The sequence below is a fragment of the Nyctereutes procyonoides genome, unplaced genomic scaffold (assembly GCF_905146905.1).
Source record: "Nyctereutes procyonoides isolate TBG_1078 unplaced genomic scaffold, NYPRO_anot_genome, whole genome shotgun sequence".
Taxonomy (NCBI): domain Eukaryota; kingdom Metazoa; phylum Chordata; class Mammalia; order Carnivora; family Canidae; genus Nyctereutes; species Nyctereutes procyonoides.
Window position 1 is genome coordinate 53626560 of NW_026575125.1, and position 22435 is coordinate 53648994.

Sequence of the window (22435 nt, forward strand, 5' to 3'; positions counted from 1 at the left end):
CCTCCTTATAATTTAAACTAAAATACTCATGGGTTATGGGGATTTGGATGTGAACATCTTTGGATAACCATTGTTCTGCCTACCACAGTAATACAAGTAAATAACAGATCCAGGACTGGAAGCCTAGTCCAATGGTTTCCTTCAGATTGCAGGCATAGTTGGGATAGTTAACTCATGAGACCCAGTGGAAATATGTTTTGAGGAAAAAGAAAACTGAGCACTTGTCCAGAGAGTGTGAAGAAAAGAATTCTTTTTTTAATTGTTAATTTTAAATTCAATTTAGTTAGCATATAGTGTGTTATTAGTGTCAGGATAGAGTTTAGTGATTCATCAGTTGCATATAACACCCAGTGCTCATTACATCAAGTGTCCTCCTTAATGATCACCACCCAATTATACAATTCTTCACCCACCTCCCCTTCAGCAACCTTCAGTTTGTTTTCTAGAGTTAAGAGTCTTATGGGAGGGCAGCCTGGGTGGCTCAGTGGTTTAGGTCCTGTGTTCAGACCGGGCATGATCGTAGAGTCCGTGGACTCCAACATGGGATTGAGTCCCACATCGGGCTCCCTGCATGGAGCCTGCTTCTCCCTCTGCCTGTGTCTTTGTTTCTCTCTCTCTCTCTCTCTCTCTTTCTCTCTCTCCTCTCATGAATAAATAAAATCTTAAAGAAAAAAAAGAGACTCTTATGGTTTGCCTCCCTCTCTGTTTTTATCTTATTTTTCCTTCCCTTCCCCTATGCTCATCTTTTTTGTTTCTTAAATTCCACATGAGTGAAATCATATGGTATTTCTTTCTCTGACTTATTTCACCTAGCATAATACCTTCTAGTTCCATCCATGTCATTGCAAATGGTAATATTTCATTCTTTTGGATGACTGAGTAATATTATGAGATATTATGATATATATATATATATATATATATATATATATATATCCATTCATCTGTCAATGAACATCTGAGATATTTCCACATTTTGGCTATTGTGGACATTGCTACTATAAACATTAGGGAGAATGTGCCCCTTTGAATCACTATGTTTGTATCCTTTGGATAAATACCTAGAAGTGCAATTGCTGGGTCAAGGGTATTTTATCTTTAACCTTTGAGGAACCTCCATGTTTTCCAGAGTGGTTGCACCAGTTTCCATTGTAACACCAGTGTAAGATGCTTCCCCAAGGGGAAATAAATGTTTTGCCTAGAAGCAATTGACCAGATTATCAATAAGGTAGCATTTTTGTGAAGCGGGAAGTCAAGGGACTACTTTATCTTAAGAGTAGGTGAAAAGCTCTATTCATGGCCCCAAGGAAAGCATGGAGGACTAGTTCAAATGCCCAGGCCAATTAGCCATCAATTAGAGGGTTTGGAAGAATATGTTTATACATGGAGTCTGTAGCCTCTGGAAGTCTTTCTCATAGGTTTAGGGTCTTGTTTGTCTCTCTGGTTAGCTAATAAAGGTAGGAGAAAGTTAAAAGTAGAAAAGAAAGAGTTATGGGCTTGTCTGGGCTGGTCCTTGGAATCTCTGTTTCTGAACTCATTTTCAACCATATACCTCTTGGTCTTGTTTTACCTCCTAGGAAAGGGCCTGCCTGTGTTTTCTATTGTTCTCATCATTTCCCTATGCTGTATTGTGGTCTTCATCATGGCTTATGTCATGGTCTGCCGGAAGACATCTCAACAAGGTGAGTGATGAGTACTATTGAGTGGCTTTTGCTTATTAATTCATTCTGACAGTATAGTAAGGCATAATTTCAAAGGGCTCCCAGCCTAGTTTGGGATTGAGGGTAGGTGTGCATGGAGACAGACATGCAAGCCAACAATGACAATATGATTTTTGGAAGTTTTTTTGTATATTTTTTATTGGAGTTCAATTTGCCAACATATAACATAACACCCAGGGCTCATCCCATCAAGTGCCTCACTCAGTGCCTGTCACCCAGTCACCTCATTCCTTCTACCCACCTCTCCTTCCACTACCCCTTTTTTGTTTCCCATGTTAGGAGTCTCTCATGTTTTGTCACCCTCTCTGATTTTTCCCACTCATTTTCTCTCCTTTCCCCTTGTAATCCCTTTCACTAGGTTTTATATTCCTTGTATGAGTGAAACCATATAATAATTGTCCTTCTCTGATTAATTTACTTCACTCACCATAGTACCCTCCAGTTCCATCCACGTCGAAGCAAATGGTGGGTATTCGTCATTTCTAATGGCTGAGTAATATTCCATTGTATGTATATATATATATATATATATATATATATATATATATATATATATAAAATCACATCTTCTTTATCGATTCATCTTTTGGTGGATATTGGGGCTCCTTCCACAGTTTGGCTATTGTAGACGTTGCTGCTATAAACATTGGAGTGCAGGTGTCCTGTTGCTTCACTGCATCTGTATCTTTGGGGTAAATCCCCAGCAGTGCAATTGCTGGGTCATAGGGTAGTTCTATTTTTAACTCTCTAAGGAACCTCCACACAGTTTTCCAGAGTGGCTGTACCAGTTCACATTCCCACCAACAGTGCAAGAGGGTTCCCCTTTCTCCACATCCTCTCCAACATTTGTTTCCTGCCTTGTTAATTTTCACCATTCTCACTGGTGTGAGGTGGTATCTCATTATAGTTTTGATTTGTATTTCCCTGATGGCAAGTGATGCGGAGCATTTTCTCATGTGCTTGTTGGCCATGTCTATGTCTTCTTGGGTGAAATTTCTGTTCATGTCTTTTCCCATTTCATGATTGGATTGTTTGTTTCTTTGCTGTTGAGTTTAATACGTTCTTTATAGATCTTGCATACTAGCCCTTTATCTGATATGCCATTTGCAAATATGGAAGTTAACTCACAAATTTTTGGTATCCAGCTCAGTACAAAACCATCCCTGTAATGGGTTGTCTAACAAGGATGCAGGAGAAACAAAAGTCACAATCCTTGGCCTCAATTTGCCTATAATTTATTTAGAAAATTCAAAGTAGAAACATGAAGTTTATCAATATCCATACATAACAATAAATTCTATAGACTCAAAACCTTGAGAAAACAATCAATGTCAAAGGTTTCCAGAGGAGAAGAGAGTTACTTAGGGCTGAAGTGATTAACAAGGGCTTTTATGAGGAGATGGGAGTTAGACTAGGTCTTGGAGGATGAAAACAAATTAGAAGGCAATATCAGGAAGGAGGAACTACATGAGTAAAAGTGCAAAGGCTTAAAAGATGACTGTGAGTGGGGTCATCAATGTAGAAAATTCATGGGTAAATGCAGAGGAAAAGGAAAGTTTACTCCTGATTATAGAGTGTCTTAAATAACAGGCTAAGTAACTTGGAAAATTTTCTCTAGGCATTGCAAAGAACTAAAAGTCACCAGTTTGTTTTTTTTTTAAGCAAATGAGTGGCATTATGAAGGTACAGTTGTCAGGGCCATTTAACAACTGTGAGCCAACAGAGGAGGAAAAAGAGTTTGGATGTTGATTTCTACGTAAAACCTAGCTACACCTCAATGCCTTCTGCACTGGCCATTTTGCCTAACAGTAGTGTCTTTTTCTCTGCAGAAGCTCCTATTCCCAAATAACCTGGTTTACACCCTGGCTTTCTCCAGCCAATGGCAAGAAGGGAGCCATGAATATATCTTTCTCCTTGGTCTTAAGTATAAGCTCTGGTTTTGGCCAGTAAGCGTGGCTATGACCCATGAGGCTGAACTTGAAAGTAGAGATATCTCAAGTAGCCACAAATCCAATGAATACTAAAGGAAAACCTTCTTCGTAGTCTCAATGAGACTAGGTATAAACTGTAACCATATTTGATTGTTTCTCTCTCAAAAACCTTCCAAGGCTGCTCTGGGCCCAGATTATAGAAGTCAAAGTGTTGCATTCCATTAAAGGTCCTCTCTTATGTACCCTATCTTCTTGACCCTCACCACTCCTTACTTTCATTTTCAGTTACTGGAGTCAAACAGGCAAATAGGCTATACACCTCATGACTTTATGCTTTTTCCCTTCTGGATTGCCTTTCCAGTATTTCTATTATTTACCTATCTATAAGAGAGATAGCCTTGAGCCATCAATTCAGTTTAACATGTAGTTACTAATTGCTTACTATGTGCCAGGCATTGGGCATATAAAAATGAAAAAGACAACACCTGTATTATGAAGAGCTACCAGGCCAACTCCAGGGAGGTAAGACATGGAAACACAGGGCAGTATCACAAAGTAGAGGATGTGTAGCATGCTCTGTTTGCTTTTTTCTGGTTTAATTCACACATTACCAGTTGTATTCGTGTAAAATTATAAACTATTGGAGGGCAGTACCAAGAGACATCCATCTAGTACCAGGTTATAGAGCCTTTAAACCTTCATGGAATGTAGATAGTTCTCCTTCACAGACACTAGGGAGCAATGGTGATCTACTCCAGGACCTTTCCTGGGCGCATGGTGGATGAGTGCATTTGGAAATGGCTTTGGTCATGGTCCCTGACAGATTATCTCAGCCCATTCTGCCTGGGCTCTGGCCTGGCCACCAAGTTTACACAAAAACTCCTGAAGAACCTTTGGCAAGAGACTCCTGGTTGGGGAGTGAGTCCAGTTCCAGTGTCCTTTACCCTACCACATGAAGCAACTGTTTCAGCCCAATAGTAACCAAGTGTGCTTCCTCTTCTTTACTCTGAGAAATCTGTATTCCTGTGCTTTAATTTACCTTCCCAATACCTCCCAATTGTGGCCCTCTTCTCTGTCTCCCATTCCCTCATTTGTCCACATTTGGCCCTTGTCCACTCCCCGTGGAGAATTCTGACTTGATTCCTCCTTCTTTTTTAGAGCATGTCTATGAAGTGGCCAGGTAAGATTCCCTCTGCTCTTCCATTTTCTTTTTTGTTTTGTTTTGATGTTTTTAATTAATTTTTTTATATTTTTATTGGAGTTTGATTTGCCAACATATAGTATAACACCCAGTGCTCAACCCATCAAGTATCCCCCTCAGTGCCTGTCACTCAGTCACCCCAACCCCCCACGCACCTCCCCTTCCACCACACCTTGTTTGTTTCCCAGAGTTACTCGTCTCTCATGTTCTGTCTCTTCCATTTTCTGAACATTTCCCTGCCCTCATTCTGTTTGTCACTGGCATGGAGGAAGAAGGGGTGGTTCAAACCCATTTCTAAGCCCAGAGGCCTTCAGGGCTGGGGCACTGCTTTCTTCCCTCTCTGAAGCACCTCTGAGATTCTTTCTTGGCTCCCTGATCACACAGGATAATGCATGTCCATCAGCCTCCTTTTCCCAGAATCCCTTGATAACAAGAGCCTAAGGGTCAGTTGGCAAGAATTGGGGCAGAAGTGTGGGAAACTAAAGTCCCAGCCTGAAGTCTCTTTTTATGGGTTGTGGGATCTTGAACCACAGGATACATACCAGGCAGGCCAGAAATTCTGGTGAAAACTGGAGAGTGGCCATTTTCACAAGTGGCTACTCCAGCGAAGAGCCATCTTCTCAAACTCCAGGGAATGACTACTCTGATGATCCCTGCCTGGGCCAAGAGTACCAGATCATCACCCAGATCAACAGTGACTACACTCATCTGCTGCACACAGTTTCTCCAGATTATGAGCTTTTGGCAACCAAGGATAAGAGTGTCTGCTAAAAATGCCCTGCTAAGCCAGGGTCTGCTGCCATAATTGCCTATTCAGTCCCTGTCTTCTGCATAGCTGCCTTCCCTGCTACGTCTCTCCCTGGATAACCTATCATGTCTTCCCTGCCAACACTGAGGTTTCTAAGAGTGACTGGCTTTGCTTAAAAAGTTACCATATGCACTTTTAGACAAGCCTTCTGGGTCAGGCCTTAGGCCCTTCTGCTATCTCTTCTTCTGCTGCTTCTCTTTAAACACCAGCAGGAAGTTCCCATAGCACTAAGACATAGTCACCATGCCTCCAGATGTCACTCAACTTTGGCCTCTTGCCACCAGAAGACCATAAGGAAACAACTTTGCCAGCTCAAGGGACTAGTTGTGTCCAACATCACTTCCTTTTTTTCAGGGCCATATAGCTTTTAAGATTTTTATGTAACAGGCCAGGGTTCAGTTTTGCTCCTGAACTGTTAGTCTAGTACTCTGATATTCTTTTAGTGCTCAATAAATATCTAATCATATCATTCTTGATTGTATTGGTCTTCTCTCAAGTACCTACTAAGTGATTAAAGTGAGACTAGTTGAGATGTTTGGAATTATAAATAAAACCTTTTCATTCTTGGTCTTTTTCTTTCCCACCCATGCCACTTTAAGTTACTTCAGAGATGGGCCCATCTGGGACATAATGAATGTTTGGCAAATTAGTACCCAGCTGCCTTCCATTCCCTCCCTTGTTACCCAGCCAACTACACCTGGATGACTCTCTAAATCAGTTATGAAGCTGAAAATGAAGGAACCATTCTTATGTTTCAGGAGACTGTGGATGCAGAGATAAAGGGCTCCCTTTCCTTCCAAAGTATGAATATATCACCCTCAAAATTTCTACCTCCTAGAATTGTAAAATCTATGCAGTAGTTGTATTCATCATAATTTATCTCTACGCCCTGGCCTCTTATTACAATTTTGAGTAGGAGGTCAAAGCAAGGAAGTCTTTTTCCTCAAGCATAAATGGGAAATAGGAGTGTAGGTGTGTGTGTGTGTGTGTGTGTGTGTGTGTCCACTTGTGTGTGTGCACGCATGCATACAGCTTTATTTCAGTCTCTTCTATAAAGACCTTATTTAGGGTGGCTCATGACTACTTCCTTTCCCTCATATAATTCATGTCAAATCAACCTCTTTGCTCTTCAACGGAAGCTGTTTTTGCCACTTTGGGTTCCAATGCAGTCCCAATGTCAGCTCAATTTCACCAGGAACTTCTCTTCTTTGGTATGATTACAGAAATCAAAGTAGTACAAAGAAATTAACAAGAAGGAATCCTCTAATTCAACACCACCAACCTGCCAAGTCCATGGTCTAAACCTCAATGTTTTCCTCATGCCCATATGCCAAATTCACATTGTTGGTGAAAGGAGCAACTTGTTTTTCCCCACCTATCATGCTTACAAGCCTCTGAAACAGGGACCCACCGAGTGGAAACTTCAGCTTCCTTCATGAAACAGCCGTGTCCAGACCCCACACCCTCAAGGAAAAAAATTATCTCTTCCCACTACCCTTAAAGAAAGGAATGACTGGGGTTAGAAAGAGAATCCTAATTACATGTCCACTGGTAAAAGGAGCCCCAATCCCAGGGATATTCCCTTGACAACCCCATAGAACCTATGGACCTCCATGGATTCTCTTGTCTCCAAAGGCTTAGAGATTATTGATTTTAATTCTTCCATATTACACTTGAGGAAATAAAGCCTAGAGAGGAGCAGTAACAGTCAAACATCACACACATCAAGTCAGTGGTAGAACAGAGACCAGAAAGCAGGTCTGTGAACCCCTAGGAGCATATTCATTGCAGCAGAAAACTTCTGGGTATCATCTTTGACCAAAAATGAATACTATTTTCCATATAAGACAAGCCAGGAAGAGAGTCCTAGGTATAGGACTAGCCCAAAGCTACAGTGTTGGCTAAACAAACATGAGAGGAAAACATAGAATTGTCTTCAGCAGATGGCTAGTGAGGGAAAGCTGGAATAGGAGATCCTCAAAAGAGAGAGAAGATATGATGTCCCTCTGTGGCAGTTTCCCAAGTATTGGCCAAGAGATTTCACCACTTTTCCACAGAGAAATATTCATGTTGCTTTCAATTATTTGTTATGTAACATGTCTTAACTAGATGCACCTGTGTATTTATCTTGGAGTGTATTAGCTAGATAATTTTCAGTAGAACTGATTTCAAAAATTTGTAATGCTGATGCAAATCATATATATTATCATATATATATATATATATTTGATAGAATTTAAAATTGATGTTCCAAAATTTGTTTAACAATTTATATTCTCACCAGCAATGTAGAAGATTTCCTCTTTCAGCAGACATAGTACAGTGGGTAAAATCAAACTTCATATCTAACAATTTTATAATTGAGAAATAATTTCATTGTTCAGCCACATTCCACTTATTAGTGACTTTTCCTGAATCTATTTATTGATTTTTGGGTATATTATTTTTCTAGGGCTGCCATACAAAGCACCACAAATTAGGTGGCTTAAAACAATAGAAATGAATTTCTCCTGTTCATACACATTTCCAACATTTCTAGGGCCTTGCCACGTTCTGTCTGGAACCTGCAGAGGAATCCTTGCTTCTCCATAACTGTGAGAAATTTGAGGACAAAATTTGAGGTTCCTTGGTTGCAGCTGTAGAACCACCGTCTCTGCCTCCACCCTCTCACGAAGCCTCCATGTCTCCATCTGACTGTCTTATTACAAACACACTAGTCAATTGAATTAGGAGGCCACCCCACACTGTCATCATCTCATCTTTACTAATTACATCTTAGCACCCCATTCCCAAATAAGGTCACTTTCTTAAGTCCTGATTTCTACAACTATAAGGTATTTTCTTTTGGAAGATACAATTTAATCTAGGATATAGGGGAAGAAGAATCCTTTCCAAGATGCTTATAATTGTTAATTTTTTTAATATTCAACATAGTTGCTTTGCACTGAAATGAAACCTAATAAAATAAACATTAAGACCATAAAAAAGAGATGGCCTATAGGAAAAAAAATTACATGATGAGATAGGCATGAGAAATGCTACCTTCTACAGATCTCTATTGGATATTTCTAATACAACATAGAATATTAAAAGCTCTGAAAATCCTGCAATAAAGCACCTGTATTACTTTGAGTTATCAAATAATTCCAAAACATATTTGCCCTCTGGGTCTACTTTTTTTTGCTCTTCTTCTCCAGCCCTTGACCCTATTTCTCAGGAGGAAACCCCTCAATCTTGATTCTTACCTCACATATCCTGCAGAATTATGATGACTACAGTTTAATTTTCCTCACAAAATTCCTGGACAGCATTTTGACACAAAACCAAGAATAATGATCTAGTATGAAGTCAATCAATCAGTAAACATTTATTATTTTCTGTACCCAGAATATTGAGCTACATGCTGGAGTGGAGATTGAAAGGGAAGATAGCAATCAAGGAAACATAGTGTTGTCTTTACAATTTAGTGGGGACTTCAAAAATAACCCCTGGAAAAGTCTGCTAACATTTCAAGAGGTGTTATTGGGCAATAGGAGAAGGTTCCTCAAAGAGTTAAAAATAGAACTGCCCTATAACCCAGCAATTGCACTGCTGGGGATTTACCCCAAAGATTCAGATGCAGTGAAACACCAGGACACCTGCACCCTAATGTTTATAGCAGCAATGTCCACAATAGCCAAACTGTGGAAGGAGCCTCGGTGTCCATCAAAAGATGAATGGATAAGGAAGATGTGGTATATGTATACAATGGAATATTACTCAGCCATTAGAAATGACAAATACCCACCATTTGCTTCAACATGGATGGAACTGGTAAGTATTGTGCTGAGTGAAGCAAGTCAATCAGTGAAGGACAAACATTATATGGTCGGTCTCATTTATTTGGGAATATAAAAAATAGTGAAATGGAATAAAGGGGAAAGGAGAGAAAATGAATGGGAAATATCAGTGAGGGTGACAGAACATGAGAGACACCTAACTCTGAAAAAAGAACAAGGTGTGGTGGAAAGGGGGTTGGGGTGACTGGGTAATGGGCACTGAGGGGGGCATTTGATGGGATGAGCACTGGGTGTTATTGTTATATGTTGGCAAATTGAACTCCAATAAAAAGGACCAAGGCAAGGAGTGTTTGAATGAAAAAGAAGAAAATATAGGTTAACTTTCAAAGGTCCTTGGGGAGACTGGACTTTGGCTAGGCCAGAATAATGAGAAATAATTGAATAGGCAGAAAACAATGGAGAAAGTATTACCAGAAGGAAAAAAGACATGAGGACAAGGTAAAAGATAGATAAGTTCAAAATGTGTTTAGAAGCCCAGGCTGAGTGCCTGTTTAGATCCCTGGGTGGCTCAGTGGTTTAGCGCCTGTGTTCAGCCCAGGCATGATCCTGGAGTCCCGGGATTGAGTCCCACGTCGGGCTCCCTGCATGGAGCCTGCTTCTCCCTCTGCCTGTGTCTCTGCGTCAATCTCTCTCTCTCTCTCTCTCTCTCTCTCTCTCTCTCTCTCTCTCTCATAAATAATTTTTAAAAATTAAAAAAAAAGCCCAGGCTGAGTTTCAGGAAAGTGGGTTTCTAAGCTCTGTCATGAAGTTTGTGTAAACATTTTGGTGTTCTTATTGGGGACTCTGTAAGAGGAATGTGAATAAAGAAAATATATATCAAAGAGTACTTCCATCCCTGGGTCCTATATACCTTTTCAAGACCATTATATCCTCCTCAGGCTCTGACAATGTAGAAACAGTCCAGGGCTATAGCTTCAAGAGTTGCCTTATTTTTCCCCTGGCAACATCAGAGTACTTCAGTTCCCTCAAAGTCACTGAAAATAACTTATGAGAGCTTAGTTCATATTTGGTGAGTGATCTTTTCTCCAGCTGGCAGTTTATTTGTTGTATCCCAACTCTTCTGGCCTGGAGCTGTTAGGCATGTGCCGCACTTGGGGTATTTGACAAACTGACACTCTTCCACATGGAGTGTCTAACTCAGCTTGTCAAATACACGGAGTGTGGCACTGCAGGAGGCCAAGCCCGGGGTTTCAGTAGGAATGCAAGATCTTCCTGGGAGATGTGGCCCTGGAGGGAAAGAAAGAAAAAGGAGTCACACCTTAAGCCCCAGAGAAACTGCAGAGGCAAGGGACTAGCCTAAATATAATAGGGAAGTGAGCAAAATAAGCATAAGGCTCCCAACCAGAAGATGAATCCTAAGAGAAGGCCCAGTTGGGACTGTAGATGAGGCCCCAGTGCCCAGACAGGGGTCCTCAGGCCTGATAGCTGTGGCATTTCTTGGGGTTCCAAGCTTCAGTGGGTTCCTATATGCAGTAGGGAGAGAATTTGGTCATTGTCCTGCCTCTCTGACCTCAGGAAAGCACCAGGCCCCAGAGTCAGTGTCCATGGCCCCCTTCCCAACCCTCCCACAGTCTTGTGGCTATAAACATAGACTTTGAGGTTAAACATGGACTTGACTTTGATTCTACCATTAAGTAGCTAGGAAACCTCAGTAAATTATTTCATGTCTCTGAGCTCCAGTTTTCCACATCCACAAAATGAGTATGAGTACCTACCTAATAAGTTATTGTGAAAATGGCATGAGGTAATATATGTAAAGCCTTTAGTTCAGTATTTGATACATAATAAATGTTCAAAAAATTTAAGTTGTGCTACAAAAAGGAAAGCAAGGGCCATTGACAATTGATTTAACAGAGTCAGAACTGATGAGACAGTAATACTTCATGGCCTCAGCGCTGCCTAACCTGGTCTCCCTTGTACTATCAGGACTAAAGAATGACAGCTATAAAATGACTATCATCTATTCTTACCCACTCATAAATGAGAAAATGAAGGTTCATATTGAGGAAGAGAGTTGCTAACAGTTATACAAGTTGTTCCCAGTTTGGGCTGTGGTCTATATCACCCCATTGTGCCTTTCAGCTTTCCTCATTGGTTCTTTTACCTCTCTATCCTATATATCTCTCTGATAAAAGGGAGACACATCTATAAGGATGGAAAAAGACAAATGGTAGACTTGACAGTGAGGCACTGGGATCTTTCCACCCACAGCCATTAGGGAAATAAGGAAGCTGCCAGCAGCATGGTTACATCTTGAATTTCTAGAGGAGTTCCCTTGGTAACACCCATATCCTGCTGATAAAAATTCCAGGTTATCTGTGCAAATGCTTCACCCTCCCTACTGTGGCAACTGATCTGTGACAAAGTAGATGACCTATATTAAATTCTGGCATGACAAGTGTCAAACATTATAAGATTGTCAGGAATAGAAAACCACCCCATGAGGCCAGAATGCCCTGTCTCAGCTAAGACAAGGCAGAGAGACTTGTCTTTTATGAAAAAAAAAGAAGTTAAAAAACTTAACTCTTTTAGCTGATGAGGGAGTGACATGCTTCTCCAATTTGATATGTAGGAGTGACTTTGACTATAAGGTTGTAAACGGTTTTTCCCATCCCCTCATTTCCCTTACCTTTTCAGTCCACCTCAAGTCAACTATAAGTGTGGTTCTTTTGGCCAAAGCAACATTCTTAGTCACCATATATGGTATAGTGGGAAAAATCAGACAAACTTGGATTCTAATGATGCCTTGAGTACCAACTACCCAATCATAGCTTTGGGTAAGCCTTTCTTTGAGCTTCAGTTGTCTTCTCTGGAAATGGGGACAAAAAAGACTTACCTGGCAGAATTGTTAGGCAAGTGTTCAGTGACCTCTCCAGAGTTTCCCATATGGCTCAGTCCCTGGAGCTATGGGTGGAGGCCAGCCAAGAAAGCTGATTAATAGAGTTTGAGTTCAGGAAGGCAAGACAGAGAGAACTGGACTGATGCCTTTTATTTCATCATCTTCATTGGCTACCAGCTCCAGTGAGAAGACCTGGATAAACTGGAGATGTCCGCAGCCTCCTGAAAGCCCTTTCTAACTTAATTAAAAAGAGAGAAAAATATGAAGTAGCTTAAGATTCCTTCTTAGTACACTCAAAGTTGAAGAGCCTTATAGACCGTGTCACCTCAATATTAATAGAAGGAAGTTAGTGGCTGAGCTGAAACCAGATAGGTTTTATTTCCACTCTTGATGTTCTAGTCCATGTGTCTTTAAAGAGTGTATATAAGAAAAATAGGTTCAGCTGAAAAAGACTGGTGAGACCCCATAGGAAGAAGATGTAAGTATCTACAGAGAGATATTAAGGAATTCTGAAAGCTCTTCTCTTGGTCTGTCATACTACACAAAACATTATTTGTCCCCTGATCTATCCTGGCAGGGTTAACACAGCAAGCGGCAGGACTTGCCCTGCATCTGATCCAGTTGGGCCTCCTCATACATACAGGAGGAAGTCTGGAATTGTTTGTAGGCATGGTTCATGCCTGCATTCATCTCCACCCAGAGATATTTACTCAGCATCACTCTTATGTCCTGTCTCAACAAGGGGTGTGTGTGACAACTATCAAAATAAGGGATATAAAAACTAAAAGAGTCTCTATGTGCTATCCATCTAATATTTCCCCTCCTCTTCTTTGCAGAAGAGGCCAAAAAGTGAGACTTAGTATGGAAAGATGACTTGCTCAAAGATACATAGTGGGTAAATGGCAAGATCAGGACTGCTACTCAAACTTCCTGACCCCTGAGTCCAGAGCACATGCCACTTCCATGTGACTATCTCCTAAATAGCCTGTTTGAGGAAGACATGTCATCCTCCCTGCTTACTATTAGAAATATTGAGATAAAAAACCAATGGAAACCTTCTTCCCACCCACCCTTGACCCAGGATCCCTGAGGAAAGTACAAGAAGAATGGGGTAGGCAGGTCCAAGCCACCTTTGGTAGCCAGAGACACTGTCCAAGTTTGGAAATCCAAATAGAGAGGACAAATGGATAGTATACCTGTTACTGGAGTGATGCCTTGGTCTCAGAGGAGGCAAAGGTTCCATGGTGATAAGCCAAACTGCAGAGGCCAGAGGTGACTGGGCTTTTTGCCTGGAACAGGAAGGCTGTGTGTTTTGAAGGGCTTTTAGTGTCTTCAAGAGGAAACAGAAATGAGGAAGATAAGGCTGAGGTTAGCCAACGGAAATCTGGGTACAAAATGACAAAACAGTGTTGTGAAAGGGTCCACTACTGCAGCAACAGTCCTCATGGTCATGTTCCCTCCAACCCTGCCAACTTGTAGCTAACCTTCTGGTTCTCCAAGCTGCAAAGAGTTGAAATAGAAAACCTCTCACTGTCTCAGGTTCTACCTATGGGCCAGGGAGATGTCTCTGATGTTAATGATGGAATCCTGAGATGTCACAGTTGAGACATTATCAAATGAAATGCCACATTGTCAAAATTGAGAAACAGATCCTCTGAGAGATGAAAGAAAAAGGCTGATATCAAAAAGTGAATTAGTGGCATAGATGAAATTTAAATCCACTTCTATCAACTCCAAAGCATGGATTCTCTCACTGTCAGTATACCCCCTGGTCCTGAAATATCCTTTGTACTTCCCCCTTGACACATCTTCTCTCCTGGGACAGCTACATAATTTGCAAGGCCTAGTGAAAAATGAAAGTGAGGGGCCTCCTATTAAAAAATATAGAATTTAAGAATGGAGACAGCAGAACTTTAACCCCTCCTTGTGTGGGGTCTTTAAGATTTTATTTATTTATTCATGAGAGACACAGAGAGAGAGGCAGAGACATAGGCAGAGAGAGTAGCAGTCTCCACGCAGGAAGCCTGAAGTGAGACTCGATCCTGGGACTCCAGGATCACGCTGTGGGCCGAAGGCAGATGCTCAACTGCTAGCCACCCAGACATCCTGTGTGGGGTCTTCCTAAGCATGAAGACCTGGGAAATTTTATAGATCACATGGCTACAAAGCTGGCTCTACTGGCACAGCTCTGACCACAGATCATATTTTGGCATCCAGCAGCTTACAAAAAGAAAGAAAGGAGGAAAGTCACATCTATTAATAAGATTACATGCTTTACATGTGTTATCTCATTTAATCATCAACTCTCTGGCATATTCCCATCCCTATGAGAGGATGAAGAAACTGAGGCTCACAGAAGTAAAATGACTTGCCTATAAACACAAAACTAAGAAAAAAAATGGTGAAAACAGAATTTGCACTCAAGTCTTTTTTACTCCAAATGTTAAGCATTTTCCACCCTCCCATACTGGCTACAAGGAGAGAAGAAAGTAGTTGACCTTGAAAGGAAAATATGATGCCAGACCCTTAAATGCAATTGTGACTTTCAGACTTCATTAAAAGTGTGAGAAGAAAGTGAATGACTTCCTAGCACCATGTGTTTGCAATCCTTAGGAAGTTCCCATTTGCAGCCTGGGAGACATTGGATTACCATTATGCAGTGTTCTACATCATGAATCCTGATGACATGGCAGAAAGGAGTGGCAATTTTTCAGTGATTTCAGTGATACTTGTGATTGCTTTCAAAGATTGCAGTTTTCAAGTTCCAGTCCTTATTCTACATAGCATAAGTAAGACCCTGGTCAGTGCTCAAGCCCTGGTGAATAATCTATCCAAGCTACATACAGTCTTACAAATTCAAGTTTAAGAGAAAAGACAATGTGTGGGGAGCCAGGAGTCTTGTGCTCCAGTCCTAGATCCGTTAGCTCTGTTTCCTCCCTTAGCTTTGGTTTTCCATTTAATCAACAGAAACTGGACTAGATGATCTTAGTGGCCTCTCCAACTTAAATATTCCCTGGTGGCTTCTTTATAAACCTTTCTATCCCTGCTTCTCCCTCACTGTGGGCTTCCTTGTGGTCACAGGGTCCAGAGACTGTAGGGACAGATTGGGATAGAGATTCAATTGCAGTCACACTACTCTGCAGAAACTTCCTTCTACCAGAATAATTTACTGGCTTAGTCCTTAAGACCAGTTTCCCCAGATATGGCTTCTAGAAAGATTCAGTTCCTTTTTATATTTGGTTTCTGACTAAAGCTTGGGGTGGAGCCAGGATTGCCCTGTGGGCATTTTCCTAGGGAGGGACTCCCTTCTTTCTACTAACTCCACAGAGATTGAATAAATTCATCTGCCCACTCTTTTCTTCCCCTCACCTATCAGTAATCTACTGGCTTTTTAACAGAGGCCTTCTGGAGACAATGTTTTTACCTAAAGTACTAATTGATAGTGGTCGCTTTGAACCATATAGTATGTCCATGAAAAAGAGCATTAGGACCCAGGAGGACCTGAAAATCATGCTATCTATGCAGAAAACCTGAATTAGAGTAAAAACATTAGGATCCTCCAAATTACTCTTCATCTCACAAGCACAAAGCATGCTGGGAATGGCCCACTGTACAGCAATAGCACACAGGGAACTTTCTTCTAAGTCTGTTGTCCAACCAAAAGACACACAATTCTCTCATTTTGGATGTTTTTTGACTTGGCTAAACCTATTAAGGGGGAAGAAGAAGAAGAGAGTTGGGTGAGGAGAGCTGTTAGTCAGTGCTGGAGTCCCACACTATAGACACATTCATTTATTCACTCAGTACTGGAATAGAAAGAACAACAGAATTTTGAGTCAGAGTCATTGTGTTTTGGACTGTAGGTTTTAGCCTGTGAGTTATAGACCCACCTCTATAAATCATTAATTATATGTTTTTGAAAAATCATGCACAGCCTTCTGGAACCTCAGTCTCCACATCATATTTAGGTATTCCTGGGCAGGCACGTACCCAAGGAATTGTGTTTTTCTTCAGTGTGAGATAAGTAATTTGACAGAAGTGCAAAGTGGTGTCAAAAGAGTGTGACTGTTCCAGGGCAGGGGGCAAGGAGGTAGTTCTTGGAAAAGTAGGATTTTAGTTAGATTTTAAAAGATAGAGAAAATAATTATGCTCATTGTCTCTGAAAAGCTTTCTCTGACGACCCTTCTCCCAGTGAAAATAATTGCTCCCTGCAGTGCTTGCCTCTAGTGTTCAAAACCTGTTCATACTATACTTATGTGTCTATATCTCCCAGGAGACCAAAGCTGCCAAAAGTAGGAATCATGTCTGACCCCTTCCTTTCTTTACAGTGCCAGACATGAGATAGTTACCCCAGAACTGCAAGTTGAATAAATGAATGTGTAAGTGCATTTAGCAAAGAAGGAATCCTTATAGCCCAAGTTACCCACATTCCTTAGCTTACCTTATCTCCATGAAGGCCTCCCTTTAACTTCAAGTTTATTTCCCTGCTCATTTAATCCCACCTCTTATTGGAAGCTTGTCAAGAAAGGCTCCAAGAACAATTGCAAAGCTGAAGCCACTTCTTGTGCAAGAGGCCAGTATATACACACTCCACTTTAACCCCGGTGGTTCCTTGTACATATGATTGCACCGGAGCTTCCTCTGAAAAGAAATCAAAGGCTGATGCAATCTATAGGGAACCACCTGCCAGGATGGAAAAACTTCATATATACTTGGGCCTGGAGACAGGATATTTACTGTGATGTTCCCCACAAGTCCAGTGACATTGACAAGAAAAGTGACAGCAATTGACCTACCAACTACAGTTCAACTTTATTCAACAAGGATGTGTGGAGCACTTACTGGCTGCAAAGCTCTGTGCTTGGCACCAAGGGGAAAATAAATATACAAAAGGCCAGTAATATACATCTAATAGAATATGATGTGAGCTATAAATTTTCCAATAGCTACATTAAAATTTGAAAAATAAATAGGTGAAAGTAATTTTGATAATAGATTTTATTTAAGCCAATGCATCCAAAATATTATCTTAACCTATAAGCAATGTAAAAATTTATTAAAGAGATATTTTACATTCTTTGAAATGTAATGTGCATTTTATACTTACAGTACATCACTAGCCATGTTTCCAGTCCAATTGCCACATGTAGCTAGTAGCTAATTGGACAGCACATGTATAAAATGTGGTCCCTTCCCTCAAGGAATTTACAGCCTAGTCTAGGAGCCAGAATAATAAATAAGTATGTACAAGTAACAGCTACTATAGTGAAGGTGCACGTATAGAAAAAAGAACTTCACCGGAAGTTAAGAGTCTGGGCTACAGTCTTTCCTCTGTCACTGGTTCTTTGTGTTATGTTGAGTAAATCCCCCTCTCTCTATGGGCCTCCATATTTCCATCTCTCCAATGAGACTGAACTAGATTTTTTTCATTGAACAAATATATGTTGAATGTTTTCTAAGTATCAAGGCATGGCACAAGGCACTCAGGATACAGAGATGAACAAGGCACATAACAATGCTTGCTTTCTTGATATTTGCAATGTAGTGGAAAGTCGTTATTAAACAAACAGTTGTGGGTAAATATGACAAGAAAGTGGGAAGCACAGAGAGCTGGGAAAACACGTGACAAGAAAAACATAATCCACCAGGCTTGGATAGGTCAAGTAAACTTCTCAAAGGAAGTAATCTTTGATGGCTGTCTGCAGAATGAGAAGAAGTGAACCACGTGAATAATTGGTGAACTATCATTCTAAGCAGAAGAAGCAGAATATGTAAAGACTCTGTGATGGCAAAGAATGTGTTATATTCCAGGAATACAAGAAGACTCAAGTGGCCTAGAATTAAGTGAGCAAAGGAAAGAATAACTCAAAAGAACAGTAGTAGAGAGGTAAGCAGGGGGCCAAAGTGGGAAACGTCTTATAAACTACATTGGGGTTTGAAATGTATCCAATGAGTCATGGATAGCCAGAGAAGGTACAGATGATGCAGTGTTCTTTCATCTCTAAGATAAGAAAATAGAAACTAGAACTAGAATGCTAGAACTTGGTTTAGCATTGACTTAGAAGGCAGTTAATTCCTACATACTTCTCTCTAGGGTTAGTTACCATGACACTTTTCCTTAATGTTCTTGTCCTATATTTGCATATATCTGTTTCTATAGGCTCATCTAAAGAGTGTCAGCCACCATAATTTGTATGGCAAGAAGTAGTTTAGAATCCCCAATTTATAACCTGAACTTCTCTAACCAAAAAGCAGATGTTATGATGTAGATGGTCAAATGTCTCTTACTGTTAAAGAATGTCACAACTATGTTAAGTGGGAAATAAAAATATCAAAGATGCTCAAAATGGGCTCTTGCCTGGTTACAAGTATTTCAGGTCATCCTGTGAGACCTTGTGCTATAGTGACAAAAGGATTGAGCTTGCAGTTCAAAGACCTGACTTTGAATTACAATTTACCACTTTCCAGCTGTAGGGGCTTGGGTAAATTACTAATATTTTTGACTATCCATTTCCCTATTTCAAAATTGAGGCAAGAAATAGGTACCTCATGGGATTTTAGGAAAGGGATATACCTGAGAACTTTTGTCAAAATTAACTAATACAAGGTAAGAACCCCAAAGACTACAGATTTCACAATAAGGGACACTGCTCATCTATTCTCAGTTCTAGGAAGAATAAGAAGTAAAAAAAAAATGGAAGTGAAAAGGGTTTTTTTTGTGTTTATTATACTAAATATTCTCATATCCATTATATCACTTATTCTTCTCAATAACCCTATAGAATAGGAATCATTCCCATGTAAAAAATTAGGGCACAGAAATTCAAAGACATTAAATAATTTCCCCCAAAGTCCCATATTTACTGGGATTCAGACTTTTATTGGCTATACCCCTAAAAAGGCCTGAGAGGGGCTACTGAAGAACTCAACATTTCCTTTGGCTCCTTAAAAACTTACAGGCCAGCCACTCCCTCAGCCTTATAGAAAAAGGAGTCATTCCATGAGATTACAAGCTCTATGAGAGCAACAACAATGTCTGTTATGCCCAATTTTTTATTAAGTCGCTATTTTTTTTCTAACTTGATTTTGGGAGTTCTTTACATATTAGAGAATTTTTTAATTTATTTTTTTAATAATAAATTTATTTTTTATCGGTGTTCAATTTGCCAACACACAGAATAACACCCAGTGCTCATCCCGTCAAATGCCCCCCTCAGTGCCCGTCACCCGTTCACCCCCACCCCCCGCCCTCCTCCCCTTCCACCACCACTAGTTCATTTCCCAGAGTTAGGAGTCTTCCATGTTCTGCTCCCTTTCTGATACTTCCTACCCATTTTTTCTCCCTTCCCCTCAATTCCCTTTCACTATTTATATTCCCCAAATGAATGAGACCATATAATGTTTGTCCTTCTCCGATTGACTTATTTCACTCAGCATAATACCCTCCGGTTCCATCCACGTCGAAGCAAATGGTGAGTATTTGTCATTTCTAATGGCTGAGTAATATTCCATTGTATACATAAACCACATCTTCTTTATCCATTCATATTTGATGGACACCGAGGCTCCTTCCAGAGTTTGGCTATTGTGAACATTGCTGCTATAAACATCGGGGTGCAGGTATCCTGGCGTTTCATTGCATCTGTATCTTTGGGGTAAATCCCCAACAGTGCAATTTCCCTTTGTATATTATAAGAATTGCAAATATTTCCACTAGTTCATCATTTGCCTTTTGACATTGCTTCTAGAATTTTATATTTTTGATTATTGTCAGGGTCTTCTACCAAGCTCTTTGAGGGCAGTGATTTTAATTTATTTGCAATATCCCTAATGACTAGATATATGCCTTGTTTATAGTAGGTACTCAATAAAAATTTATTGATGAAATATAATTCCTCCTGTTGCACAGGCCTGAAAATGAGGTGACATCTAAATACTGAATGCCATAGTCCTCCTTTCACCCTGGTTTCTGATGACCTGGAGCCTGAAACTAACTAGAATTAAAGACTCATTGAAAAAAGACCTAACAAAGAGTATCAGGAGACCTGAGTTTCAGGCCCAGCTGTGCCATGCCTTGTTGTATGACGTTGGGAAAGTCCCTTCTTTGCTCTCGGTGGTATTTATTTTTTTAAAGATTTTATTTATTTATTCATGAGACACACACAGAGAGAAGCAGAGACAGGCAGAGGGAAAAGCAGGCTCCATGCAGGGAGCCCAATGTGGGACTCGATCTCGGGACTCCAGGATCACACCGTGGGCCAAAGACAGATGCTCAACCACTGACAAAGACTCCACCAAAAAGGAGAACTACAGACCAATATCCCTCATGAAGACAGATGTAAAAATTCTCAACAAGATACTAGCCAATAGAATCCAACAATACATTAAGAAAATTATTCACCATGACCAAGTAGGATTTATCCCCGGGACACAAGGCTGGTTCAACACTCATAAAACAATCAATGTGATTCATTATATCAGCAAGAAAAAAAACCAAGGACCATACGATCCTCTCATTAGATGCAGAGAAATAATTTGACAAAAGACAGCATCCATTCCTGATCAAAACTCTTCAGAGTGTAGTGATAGAGGGAACATTCCTCAACATCTTAAAAGCCATTTAAGAAAAGCCCACAGCAAATATCATTCTCAATGGGGAAGCACTGGGAGCCTTTCCCCTAAGATCAGGAACAAGACAGGGATGTCCACTCTCACCACTGTTATTCAACATAGTACTGGAAGTCCTAGCCTCAGCAATCAGACAACAAAAAGACATTAAAGGCATTCAAATTGGCAAAGAAGAAGTCAAACTCTCCCTCTTCGCCGATGACATGATACTCTACATAGAAAACCCAAAAGCCTCCACCCCAAGATTGCTAGAACTCATAGAGCAATTTGGTAGTGTGGCAGGATACAAAATCAATGCCCAGAAGTCATTGTCATTTCTATACACTAACAATGAGACTGAAGAAAGAGAAATTAAGGAGTCAATCCCATTTACAATTGCACCCAAAAGCATAAGATACCTAGCAATAAACCTAACCAAAGAGGTAAAGGATCTATACCCTAAAAACTATAGAACACTTCTGAAAGAAATTGAGGAAGACACAAAGAGATGGAAAAATATTCCATGCTCATGAATTGGCAGAATTAGTACTGTGAAAATGTCAATGTTACCCAGGGCAATTTACACGTTTAATGCAATCCCTATCAAAATACCATGGACTTGGGGATCCCTGGGTGGCGCAGCGGTTTGGCGCCTGCCTTTGGCCCAGGGCGCGATCCTGGAGACCCGGGATCGAATCCCACATCAGGCTCCCGGTGCATGGAGCCTGCTTCTCCCTCGGCCTGTGTCTCTGCCTCTCTCTCTCTCTCTCTGTGACTATCATAAATAAATAAAAATTTAAAAAATTATAAAAAAAATACCATGGACTTTCTTCGGAGAGTTAGAACAAAGTATTTTAAGATTTGTGTGGAATCAGAAAAGACCCCAAATAGCCAGGGAAATTTTAAAAAAGAAAACCATAGCTGGGGGCATCACAATGCCAGATTTCAGGTTGTACTACAAAGCTGTGGTATTCAAGACAGTGTGGTACTGGCACAAAAACAGACACATGGATCAACGGAACAGAATAGAGAATCCAGAAGTAGACCCTCAACTTTTTGGTCAACTAATATTTGATAAAGGAGGAAAGACTATCCACTGGAAGAAAGACAGTCTCTTCAATAAATGGTGCTGGGAAAATTGGACATCCCCATGCAGAAGAATGAAACTAGACCACTCTCTTTCACCATACACAAAGATAAACTCAAAATGGATGAAAGATCTAAATGGGAGACAAGATTCCATCAAAATCCTAGAGGAGAACACAGACAACACCCTTTTTGAACTTGGCCACAGTAACTTCTTGCAAGATACATCCATGAAGACAAGAGAAACAAAAGCAAAAATGAATCATTAGGACTTCATCAAGATAAGAAGCTTTTGCACAGCAAAAGAAGCAGTCAACAAAACTAAAATACAACCTACAGAATGGGAGAAGATATTTGCAAATGACGTATCACATAAAGGGCTAGTTTCCAAGATCTATAAAGA

At 40.4% G+C, this 22435-nt stretch overlaps 1 protein-coding gene across 4 annotated transcripts in view; it reads left to right on the forward strand.

Annotated features, from left to right (window-relative positions):
• VSIG4 (V-set and immunoglobulin domain containing 4) overlaps positions 1–22435 on the forward strand; it is a 78698-nt gene that overhangs the window by 51988 nt on the left and 4275 nt on the right. The window contains exons 6-8 of one of the 4 annotated variants that reach the window (XM_055337406.1): positions 1578–1682; positions 4811–4832; positions 5387–6117. In XM_055337406.1, the coding sequence (XP_055193381.1) occupies positions 1578–1682; positions 4811–4832; positions 5387–5624 (365 nt within the window). In that variant the 3' untranslated portion in view covers positions 5625–6117. Of the gene's footprint in view, positions 1–1577; positions 1683–4810; positions 4833–5386; positions 6118–8200; positions 8661–22435 lie in introns of those variants that run through there. The other 3 variants (XM_055337409.1, XM_055337407.1, XM_055337408.1) reach the window with 3 other exon arrangements.